The sequence below is a fragment of the Delphinapterus leucas genome, chromosome 10 (assembly GCF_059928025.1).
Source record: "Delphinapterus leucas isolate spDelLeu-1000000601 "Yukka" chromosome 10, BTC_Dleu_Yukka2, whole genome shotgun sequence".
NCBI classification, from domain to species: domain Eukaryota; kingdom Metazoa; phylum Chordata; class Mammalia; order Artiodactyla; family Monodontidae; genus Delphinapterus; species Delphinapterus leucas.
In genome coordinates this window covers 20,373,489-20,385,798 of record NC_143138.1, presented here as the reverse complement: position 1 = coordinate 20,385,798, position 12,310 = coordinate 20,373,489, and the positions used below count along the sequence as shown (strand labels likewise).

The window sequence follows — 12,310 nt, the reverse complement described above, 5'->3', positions numbered from 1 at the left end:
TCCCAGCATATACCCTGAGAAAACCATAATTCAAAAAGAGTCATGTACCAAAATGTTCATTGCAGCTCTATTTACAATAGCCAGGACATGGAAGCAACCTAAGTGTCCATCAACAGATGAATGGATAAAGAAGATGTGGCACATATATACAATGGAATATTACTCAGCCATAAAAAGAAATGAAACTGCGTTATTTGTAGTGAGGTGGATGGACCTAGAGTCTGTCATGGAGAGTGAAGTAAGTCCGAAAGAGAAAAACAAATACCATATGCTAACACATATATATGGAATCTAAGAAAAAAACCCAAAAGTCATGAAGAACCTAGGGGCAAGACAGGAATAAAGACACAGACCTACTAGAGAATGGACATGAGGATGTGGGGAGGGGGAAGGGTAAGCTGGGACAAAGTGAGATTGTGGCATGGACATATACACACTACCAAACGTAAGGTAGAGAGCTAGTGGGAAGCAGCCGCATAGCACAGGGAGATCAGCTCTGTGCTTTGTGACCACCTAGAGGGGTGGGACAGGGAGGGTGGGAGGGAGGGAGACGCAAGAGGGAAGAGATATGGGAACATATGTATAACTGATTCACTTTGTTATAAAGCAGAAACACACCATTGTAAAGCAATTATACTCCAATAAAGATGTTAAAAAAAAAAAGAAAGCCAAGCTTGATACCATTACTATTCCAGTATGAAGGGGACTAGTGAAGCATTATTATGTAAAGACTAGTCTCTCGGCTCATATATTCACATGCAAAGCACGATGCCGATGCCAGTAGTACAATCTCTCATCACACTGTAGGATGAGCAGCAGAGCAGCAGGATGTTTATAAAGATCCCGTGAAAAGCAGGAGAGGAGTGGGGGAGGCAGCCACTTGAGAAGTTTCCGAAAGCCACTCGTATTCTGACAGTGCTCTGTCCCTGTGAGAACTCTGAATAGTCACTCATTTAGTACATTATTCCAAGAGAGCTACAAGCAATGCCAAACGAGTCAGTTTAAGACAAATCATTTTCCTCTTTGGCATTAAAATAAACACATTCTGTTCCAGATGGAGTAGCAGAGTCCAGCACTCCTGATAAGAACGACCTCAGGTATCAATACGCTGTTTGAATTCTGTCATGTTCATCAATATAGCGTGACTTTCTGAAAGGTCCCCTGCATGACAGTGTTAACTCAGTTGGAATGAACTCCAGACCTAAGGAGGGAAGCCTGGCTTCCGATGTAGATCCCGACGTGAAATTTCTGTGGAATGTTAAGTGCGCAGCGTTAAGTGAAGAACCTTTGCAGATCTCTGCTTTCTGACCTATAAAATTATTTCTAAGGTCTCTTTCTGCTCTACAAATTGACTACTGCATGATTTTTGACCCTATAAAAAGGAATTTCATCCTGCCCTGGGCATCCAATTCGACAGATATTTTGCAGTTAATTCCCTACCACCATCTCTAGCCCGACAATTTATACTCTACAAAGTGATTTCATCCATGATTTCCTTTTATCCACATAACAACCCTGTGAGTAGAGGTAGATTTTAGCAAACCCATTTTATAGATGAGAAAATGGAGACTCGGAGGAGATCAGTGACTTCCTCAAGGTCACGCAGCTGGTTACTGGAATAAGTGAGAAAGGGACTCAGGTGTTTCGTCTTCTACTCTTGTTTCCTACTCCAGCCACCCTTTTCCAATGCTCTGCCCATTGCCCAAAGGTGTGTCCCTTTTGGCTCTCTTCATTACCTACAATTTTCATCCCCTAATGCTGGTACCTAATGCCACCATGGTGGATGTTCTGGTGACAGGGTTGGTAAAAAGGGGAGAAAGGATCACAGGATAAATTTGTAATGCAGCCCCCGACCACTTCTTTGTGTCTAGCCCCCAGCTCAGGTCCTTAAACAGCATCTCCTTCCAAGTCCCATGGCCCTCTACACACCAAACCATATTCTCCAACATCCATCCTTCCCATGGCTTCAAATTACTACCTATATTCCAATGGTTCTCAACTAAATGTTTACCTATAGCCACCTACCCAAAACATCCAATGCATATATAATACAGCCTATTAGGAATTTCCACCTGGATATTCTACCATGGCAAGGTCAACTACAACATGCTTGGCCTCCCATTAACCCCACGTAAACAGTAACTGCAACAGCAAAATCAACCATTCTTGCAAAGTTTTTATTGTGAGGTATGGTACCAAACTAGGGCAGAAATTTGCAACTCTCCTTCCACTCCACCTACCTCTCAACTCCTTCCACCACAACTATCTCTAAAACATGTTAAATTTACTCCTAGACATTTTCTCAAAAGTGGAAATATGCCAAAAATATTACTCATTAGCACAGAATAGAAATTCCTGAAATATCTGGTAAATGCTCAATTTTCTAGCCTCATTTTTTGTCATATCTCTATATTCCCCTTATAACTATTCATATCCAGTTATAGGGCAGTTCCCCACATGATCCAGGCTCTGTCTCCATGCTTTCTACAACTGTTCTCTTAGCCTAGAATCCTGTTCCCCTCTGTAGCCGGAATAAATCACCTGTATGCCTCCCTACTCAGCTCAGCTCAAGCATCACCTCCTGGAGGAGATGTTCTTGCTTGTTCCTTCCACGCCCTTCACACTCCAAACTGCATTTGATGATCTCATAGCATCCAGTGGGGACCTCAGTAATCAAATGTGTTATAAAACGGTCAAGAAGGCAGTAATCTGGGGATCAAAGAACGCCTTTGAGAATCGATGCACACTCATCCAGAAAAATTGGTATGAGATTTTACATATAACTTTGGAAGTTCATGGAGAGCCAGAGGCGCCAGACTCCAGATACACAACTTGTACCTGATAGCAACTGTGAAGCCCTACCCTCTCTCCCCGGGGCCTAGCACACTTCTTGGAACAATCTCTAAGAAACATATAAAAAGTAGTATAAGCTCAGGAACTTACTGAATGTGCGTTCTGAATAGTCCATCGTTTTTCTATTGATCAATGATAACTCACTGAAGGCGGCATTATGAAAATTTGCATAGATGTATGGGGTCCATTTCTGGGATCTCTCTGTAGCACTGGTCTGTCTACCTCTGCATACTGTCCTAATTATGATAAGTCCTAATATGTGGTAGGGCAAGACTACCAACCTTCTTGTTCCTCCTCATAAGTGTCTGGGCTTATGAAGAAGCCATATATTTCACTCTAAGTACTGGTTTAGCGGCATCTCACAGGTTCTGATTACTAACTGCTTTATTGTTTAATTATAAATATCCTCTAATTCAAATTTTGCCCTCCCCTTTGACCCTTGGGTTACAAGTAATTTTTAAATTTATAAACATGTGGGGTTTTTCCCTTTTTAAAATTTTGTTATGAATTTCTAATTTATTTTAAATGAAACCAGAGAATACCACCTTTGAAAATTGTTGAGATGTTCTTATAGACCTCATGCCAAATATTTCACGTATCCTTGCAAAGAACTGACAGTCTCCTATTATTGGTGCACTGATCACATAGGTCCACTAGGTCACAACTGAGAATTCTATTGTTCAAATATTCTTTATCATTATAAAGAATTTTTTCAAATATTCTTTATAATTACTTTATTTACTTGATCTATTAGTTACTGGCAGTCATTTTGAAAGATCTCTACCATAAAAGTAAATGTTATCAATTTTTCTTTGTAATTTTGTCCACTTACTCATATATATAAAGCCATATAATTAAATACATACACAGTTGAAATTATCTCTGGCAAATTGGATCATTTGTCATTATTCACTGATCTATTTTATCTCCAGTAATGCCTTTTTCTTTTTTGGCCACGCTGTGCAGCATGCGGGATCTTAGTTCCCTGACCAGGGATCGAACCCATGCCCCCTGCAGTGGAAGCGCGGAGTCTTAACCACTGGACCGCCAGGGAAGTCCTAGTGATTCCTTTTCTACTGCATCACTAGATTTTGAGTGAGAGCATTCCTTCTGGTGTGGAACTGAACCTTGTATTACAGGATGTTTAGGATCATTATCACCTGCCCATGCCAACCCAAAATAACCCCAAACATTTCCTAATGCTCTTCTTGGTATGCAGTATGACCCCTGGTGCACTGCCTCTGTTTTGGTGGTTACACCAGAAATTTTAACCTGCATACTTTACTTCATGTCTAAAGCAGCACTGTCCAATAGAACTTTCTGAGATGATGGGAATACCTGTGCTGTGCAATATGGGAGCCACTAGCCACAGGTGGCTATTGAGCCCTTTAAATGTGGCTAGTGCAACTGAGAAACTGAATTTTAAATTTTATTGAAGTTTAATTAATTTGCATTTAAATGACCATATGTGGCTAACGGACAAGACGATGGACAACCCAGATCTAATGTTGATCCCTTAAGTTTTTTCCAGGATAAAACTAGGATGTTAGACTTCTTTTACTCACTCCTAACTGACTTAGATGCTCACTTCTAGTATTTTACTTGCATTTATCCTTAACTTGACAGCAAAAATTAGACATCCCTGTTGTTGTCTCATATGATGTTTCACATTGGGCATTTTCCCTGCTCACTATTCTTTCCTGCAGCTCAGACCCTCTTTCTTTGATAATGTTTCCTTTGTCCTAAAGCATATCCTTTAGACGTTTATTTAGTGTGGTCTACTGGCAGTAAACTATCTTGGATTTTGTTTGGATGAAATGTTTTCATTTCATCCTCATTCTTAATAGTAGGTTTATTGAGTATATAATTCTTGATTTGTTCTCTCAGAAGCATGAAGATATTATGTCATTGTCTTTTTAGCTTCCTGTCAAGAAATGAGCTGTCCTGTCCGTCTTAATTTTGATCTTTTTAAAGTAATATGGCTTTTCCTTCCCTCTGGCTCCTTTTAAGATCTTCTCTTTGTCTTCAGTGTTTTCCACTTTTCATTACGATTCGAGACATGGATTTGCTTCTATCTTTCCTGTCTGGGTTTCGCTGGACTTCCTGAATCTGAAGATTGTAGCCTTTCATCAATCCCTGAAATTCTCAGCCACCATCCCCTCAATTGTTACCTTCTCCTATTTATCTTCTCTTTCCTTCCGGAAATCTAATTTGGCTTATGTTAAATTTTCTCACTCTATCCATGTTTCTTAACTTTTCTTACATATTCTCCATTTTGTGAGTCTATATGTACTACCTTGAGACAACTTGAATGAGCAGGCCCTGTATTTGAAATGTGATAATCAGATTTCATTTTGCATGTATCTTCCAAATGATAGTTAGGAGAATCTATATTTCTTAACTGTAAAAATAACTAATGGTACTTAAACCTTGTACAATATTTGTAAAATAAATTGAGTTAATATCCTTAACATGGCAGCTATGCTCACATATTCTTGCAGTGAACAAATGACTAGCTGTAATTCATTACAAGCAAATACAACTTCCACACTGAAGTACTCTGAAATTTCTCTTTCTTTTGCTTTGGAAAATATTATATAAAATGTAGGAAAATAAGAAAACTCAGAGAACTCTCCCAGCAAACTGAGTTAGTACTTGCCAAAATGCCACCTACACCCCTCAGGCCTCATTTCCTTGGTAAACCTGATATTTACCAGTGAAGCCCTGGTATTTCACAGTTGAAGCCCTGAGGGAAATGAAGCATTTTCAAGGCCAAAACAAGCATTCTAAAATTTAAGCCCAGAAGGGGAAAATGAAAGTTCCCTTATGTTAAAACATTCAAATCCCACTTATTCAGCTACGATTACCCCAGGAATAAATGTTAGGATGAAAAACAAGGAAAACAGGAGGTGAGGTGTCATTTAAAAACACCTAAAACAGGCCAGTCCAGAGAAAATATCACTTCGTTTCGAAGAAGGACTTTCTCCACACTTACTGCTTTCTTCTCCTCCAGGAAGTTTGCTAACAAGGCTGGCTCTTCCGGCCATTTCTTTGGCTTTTCTGAACTAGTATTTTTTTGAAAGATGACTCAAAGAGCTATTTGAACTTATTCTTATCCAGAATTCAAAATGTGTACTGCTGGCCATGATACAGGATGAGTAAATATTAAGGATAAAATCTCCCTAATTATCTCGAGACCAAGACAATCCTGCACAAGGAGGCTGAGTCCCAACAAATTAGGTGACTTGCTTGGAGCAAACAGCTAGTAGCAAACCCAGGTCACAAATCCAGGCTTGCTAGTCCCATTATTTTTAATTCACTACAATAAAAACATATTTTTTTACAAAAAAGTACATTCACTTTAGCTTTTGCTAGCATAACATGTTAATCTTAGAGAATTTCAGAAATAGAGAAAGGACTCTTTTTTAACCAAACAAAATATAATACTACTAGTGAAATAAATAAGGACACAGTTGTTTAATTTAAGAAACTGAATATTGATTGTAGTAAAAATACATTCTTTTCCTACATAATTTTAAGAAAATCAAGGTGCTGGAAAGCTATATAAATAGATAAATGGGATTTTTTTTTTAATCATAAAATGATGTCCACTTGTCAGGTCAACCCGAAGGAAAAAGAAAGGAAGTAACTGTCTATAGTCTGTTGAAAGTATCAAAAACTGTGAACTCAGTGAAAGGGAAATTAATAAGTAACATTTAATTAAGAAGTTGTGGTTGAGGATTTGCTTTGATTCATGCCAGAGGTCCCTGAAGGGAAGAGAACTTGCAACTCAAAAGGATTGAGAGTAAAGAAAACAAGGGAGTGGGGAAGAGAAAAAATCAGGGCATTTGGGAGCCTGGGACCTCAGAGATAGAATGAGAAAAGCAGGTGATGACACTCGCAAATAAGGAAGCTGTAATGAACGGAGAACACTGGTGACACTGACAAGTGGCCAGAAAGGTCAGCCTCAAAAAATCTGGGGAATGTCTATTTACAGAAAAATATTTTTGGTCCTAAATATATTGTTATTATTTCAGGCTTTTAAAAACTCAAATGCCTTTTACTTTAGACCTCTGCCTTCTACTCCCTTCCAAGAATGACTGGCAAGAGTCAATTCCAACCATCTGGTGTGCTGGGGAGGAAATGGACCAAAATTTCAAGGGATAACTTGTGGTTTAGACCAGTTGAAACAAGTGCCCATAGGAAGCTGACAGGAAAGTTCCAATTGCAACATTTCGTGCTGATTTAAATGACAGTCCATTCTTAGTATATAAGGAATGCTTACAAAAACTTTAAAGGAAAAAGGCAATAGATACAAATATGTAATTTACAAAAGAAGAAATACAAATGGATAATAAAATTACTTGATGCATCACTGGCTATTAAAGAAATCCAAAAGACAAAATGAGATTTTTTTAACCTGTTACACTGACAAATATTGAAATATAAAAATATTAAAACGTTAAAATGCTTAGTATTGGTGAGGGTGTGACAAAACAAGCAACTGGGTACACTACTGGAAAACAGTTTGTGAATACATACGAACATATAAAATGTGTGTACCATTTGACCTCGGAATGGATCAACTACAGGCATTGACTCTAATAGGATTAATCAGAAATTAGAAAATAAATTATGCTGGCTGTGAGATAATAGAAAATATATATTGGTCTCTGCCCCCAGTTCCTGGCATAGAGCTCCCGAAACCCTTGTAATTTCCTAAGTGATAAGAACACTAGGAGCATCTTTTGTTCTAATATTTGGTCCTTGATCCTGGTTCCTAACACAGGGCTCCTGAAACCCTTGTAATTTCCTGGGTGGTGGGGGTGTCTTTTGCTTTATTGGGTGGGCTCTTGGATGGCTCCTGGATGAGGGCTGGTCACTGGAAAGACCAAGCCATGATTAGAAGCTTGGAATTTTCAGCTCCACACCCCCCTCCTAAGGAGGGCTAAAAATGGAGTTAATGACTGGCCATGCCTACATGACGAAGCCTCCATCAAAACCCCAAAAGTATGGGTTCAGAGGGTTGGTGAACACGTGGAGGTGCGGGAGAGTGGTGTGCTCCAAGAGAGCATGGAAGCCCTGAAACGTTTCCCACATACCTTGACCTGTATATTTCTTCCATCTGGCTGTTCATCTATATCTTTTATCATATCCTTTAATAAACTGGTAAACATAAGTGTTTCCCCGAGTTCTGGGAGCCACTCTGGCTAGTTAATTGAATTGGAGGAGGGGTTATAAGAACCTCGGATTTACTGCCAATTGGTCAGGAGCTCAGATACAAACTGGACTTCCAGTTGGTATCTGAAGTGGGGCGGGGGCAGTCTTGTGGGACTGAGACCTTAAACTGTGGGATCTAATGCTATCTCCAGGTAGATAGTGTCTGAATTGAGTTAAATAGTAGGACACCCAGCTCGGGGGGCGGGCGGGGGGGGAAGCCCCTCACATCTGGTGACCAGAAGTGTCAAAAGTGAGGAGTTCTGTGTGAAAGTAAAGGAGAGACACAGAGGAGGACTGAGCTTCTCCAGTATACTGGGACATCTGTACAATGAAATACCATGTAGCCACTAAAATGATGGTGAGTACTCACTGATCTAGAATTGTAGTCACGATATTGTACCAAATATAAAAAAGTACATGTAGTATGATCACATACGTAAAATTGTGTGTGGAGACAGAGAATGTATGGAAATTCACTAAAATATTAAGAATGATGCTGTCTCCGGGATTTCAAGTGATTTTTACTGTTTAAATGTTTCACAAAGAGTAGTTTCATTTTTTACAGTCAGAAGTAAATAAGCAACAAAGATGACTTTATTTTAAATGTGTAAGAAAGTACCCTTTTTACATATTTGATCCTTCATGGAGGATAAAACAAGTGCTGTTAGGTAACAACTGATCTAGCAGAACTCTATATCAACCAACCAGTCCTTTTCCTACCCCTTTGTCTTTGCTCAGAATGTATTCAAAATAACCACAGTTAAGTAAAATAAAAATGACACACAAGAGTCTCTCTGTATTGTACTACAGGAAGAAAGGGTTTAAACGCCTAAATAATCCACAACGTTCTCTCCCACATTAATTAAATTTACAAACAGAATAATTAGCATGTTGCAAAGTTATGACTGAGTTGCTCATCAAATCCCTCTGAGCTACAGCAATTGTGTTCTCAGAAGAAAACGAACCAAATAAACACAGAAATTTAGACAAGGTCTTTTTAAGGCATCCTTGAACAGATTGAAAATGATGAAAACTTTCGGAAAGTGAAATGTCTTCTGCTGTAGCTGTTTTTTGAAGTTACCTTAGGAAAAAGCTGGTCTTAGGTTACTCTCGTCGCTTAAATTTCAAAGACTTTTTTTTTTTTTCAACCTATGAGCCTATAGACCAGTCTCTGCTACTTTGGGTGCCTTGTAACTTCATTCTAAATCCCTCTTTAATCTTTCAACCAGCTCTTTACCTAGTGGCAAACTCTCCATATACGCAGCAGCTTGTGTAAGCACACAGCTCCGTCATCTCTCCCATTCTCTAAACCGAATGTAGTAACAGGAGATATTTTTTCATGAAGCAGACTTCTCTAAGCAAAAATCAATCTTTCCCTTATCAGTGGCAACCTGTCATACGTTAAATACGGTTAGAGATTTACCATCAAAAACAAAATTGAATTTGATAGGTTTTACTCGACCTTATTATGCAAAAAGTTATTCCAAAAACTACAGATGAAGCTGGGAAAGGCACGGTATTCAATTTTTACTACACGTGCACACGTGCGCGCACACACGCGCCTATAAAATATAGGATAGCATGGTATGAAATGCTATCATACATAGTTAAGTCATAACGATTCCATTTTCCAAAATAACAGAAACCACAAACCTTGAGTTGTTCATCTACAACTCTCGTAACTTCTCCGGCCATTGATTCCAGGGTCTCCTGAATTGGACTGGATAACAAGCCACTGGCTCCCGCCCAAGATGCACCACCAACGTGGTATAAATTTGGTAACAACTGTAAGAAAAATAAAAGTAACCTCTCCATAATAAATATTTAAATAAGCACCAAAGTCACTGCAGAGTTCATAAAACAGGGTTGAGAAATACTAGAGATAAACAAAGATCGTCTTGATGAAAGGCCCTTTATACCAATTAAAAAACTGAGGTCCAGCTTTAAACCCAGAGGAACAGTACCTTACCTGTTTGTGCCTTAATGTCTTCATCTCGGGGGTGAGAGTATTTGACTAATCCACGAGGTTCCTCCTACTTATAAAATTCAATGACTGTGTGATTCTAATAGCAGAGCCTGGACCAGATCCCAGGTTTTCTGACTCCCAGTTAGTCCTTTCTCTATGAAATCACACTTTGGGGACCACAATCTAAGTTGAGAGAAGCTTCCTTTCAGAGGTGACAGAGGAGAGTTTCGTGCTATCAGTTTGGCAGTAGAATCATGTGCAATGAGTTGCTACTCACTGAAACTACAACTACCTCCCAGTTACCTAGAACCTGATTATACCCTTTGTAAATCACACTGACCCTCTGCTTTTAATTCTATACAGCCGGCTGGCTGTATCCGAGGCTGCAGAACCCGCGGATAAGGAGGCCCACCTGTGCTACACCATTTTATATATAAGGGATTTGAGCATCCACAGAGTTTGGTATCTGCAGGGGGTCCTGGAACCAATCCCCTCGCAGATTCTGAGGGACAACTGTATTTTGATTATTGGTAATTAGCACGGGTACAGAAAGGAGGCAAAGACTAACTCAGTTCACCTTGCCACTTGTTAGTAACCTTGAAATGGGGTAGAAAAGTAAATTTAGTTAGAACTAGTTTCTAAAACTAGTTTAAAAAGTTTAAAGTCTTTTTATTCCACAGGACTCATGTAGCTGGAAGTGAAACTCACCGTTTTAGAGTTCTTAGCATCACGCATGAGCCTTTCTGCTGATTTTAGATCTTCCTGGACAGCATCTCCCCCACAGTTTCGTAAAGAGTTGAGATGATCTTGTACTTTCACACATATTCTGTCAATCATCTGCTCCACACACAACAAGGAGAGCAAAGCACCCAAGTGAGCACAGCCAATGTCCCGATGAAAGGAGACACCGAATAAGGATGAATACTCCTCCTAACTGGGATCTTCAAGAAGACAGCTTACAGCCAATTATTAATTTATCTATTTCTATAAGAAACCTTTAGCAACGGTAATTCCAAACAAACATGTAAGGGGTTTTGGTCCCCTCTCCTGCCTTAGGACATGCAGCATGTAGAACAGAAGTGAACACTTCTTGATGATTCAGAATCTCATAGCTACTCAGTGACATTTCGCTTGATAGTAACTCTCCCTCATTAATTTTTCTTGAGTACCCTCTGTGTGTCAGACATAGTGCTGGGTACTGAGGAAACAGAAAAAGGAGATGTACAGTTCTGAGGTAGCTGATGACAAAATGATGCCCACAGCCAGTTGCTCTCAATATTATGGAAATCAGAACATCCCTGGAAATTAATATTTTTTAATTGGTTCAATTATATCAGGTAATTTTCTACCAAAACAAGCATAAGCTGAGGTTTTATTATATTAACATAGGCAATAATAAAGTTAATAACATCTAGTTTCTATTCTATTAAGGTCCTTCTCCCATGTTAATTACATCTGAATCACTTTCAGATGTTTCATGGATTTAAACATAAAACCCACAGGGTACTGGCAGATCACTACTGTGGACAAAAACTAGTACAGAAGGGTAAGATTATGCTCTATTCTATTTGTATGTATAAAGAGAAACGTGAACAAAGCTAAGACGTCTGAACAAAAAGACAACTACGGGGTGGTTTTAAAAGTTTCTCCAATATTTTTTTAATAGATCTTTATTGGAGTATAATTGCTTCACAATACTGTGTTAGTTTCTGTTGTACAACAAAGCGAATCAGCCACATGCACACACATATCCCCATATCCCCTCCCTCTTGAGCCTCCCTCCCACCCTCCCTATCCCACCCCTGTAGGTCATCGCAAGGCTGATCTCCCTGTGCTGTGCGGCTGCTTCCCACTAGCCATCCATTTTACACTTGGTAGTGTATATATGTCAATGCTACTCTCTCACTTCATCCCAGCTTCCCACCCCTCCACCCCAGGTGTTCAAGTCTATTCCCCATGTCTACATCTTTATTCCTTCCCTGCCACTAGGTTCATCAGTACCATTTTTTTTTTCTTTTTTAGATTCCATATATATGTGTTGATCTGAGCTGCAGGTTGTCTATTCTTTAAAAAAAAATTATTTATTCCCCAGAGACCCTACATATCAAGTCGTAACCTTCCTGATAATTCATTCGGCAGAGGTGACGATCCAGCAACAACCTTTTTTATTTAAATTCACACTTCTCTATTTAGTTTGAATTATTTGGTATAACAGCTATAGGAAGCCAAAATGAGCCCTCCTTCCCCCACAAATTCCACCATAATAGAAAC

General features: G+C 39.2%; 1 protein-coding gene across 4 annotated transcripts in view; it reads right to left on the bottom strand.

Moving 5' to 3' along the window:
• The window catches only part of CARMIL1 (capping protein regulator and myosin 1 linker 1), a 319,604-nt gene that overhangs the window by 65,354 nt on the left and 241,940 nt on the right, over positions 1 to 12,310 (bottom strand). For 3 of the 4 annotated variants that reach the window (XM_022562315.3, XM_089918431.1, XM_089918430.1), the window contains 2 exons: positions 10,748 to 10,876; positions 9,727 to 9,858 (listed from right to left, as the gene is read on the bottom strand). In XM_022562315.3, the coding sequence (XP_022418023.1) occupies positions 9,727 to 9,858; positions 10,748 to 10,876 (261 nt within the window). The remainder of the gene's footprint in view (positions 1 to 9,726; positions 9,859 to 10,747; positions 10,877 to 12,310) is intronic. The other variant, XM_089918429.1, reaches the window with a different exon arrangement.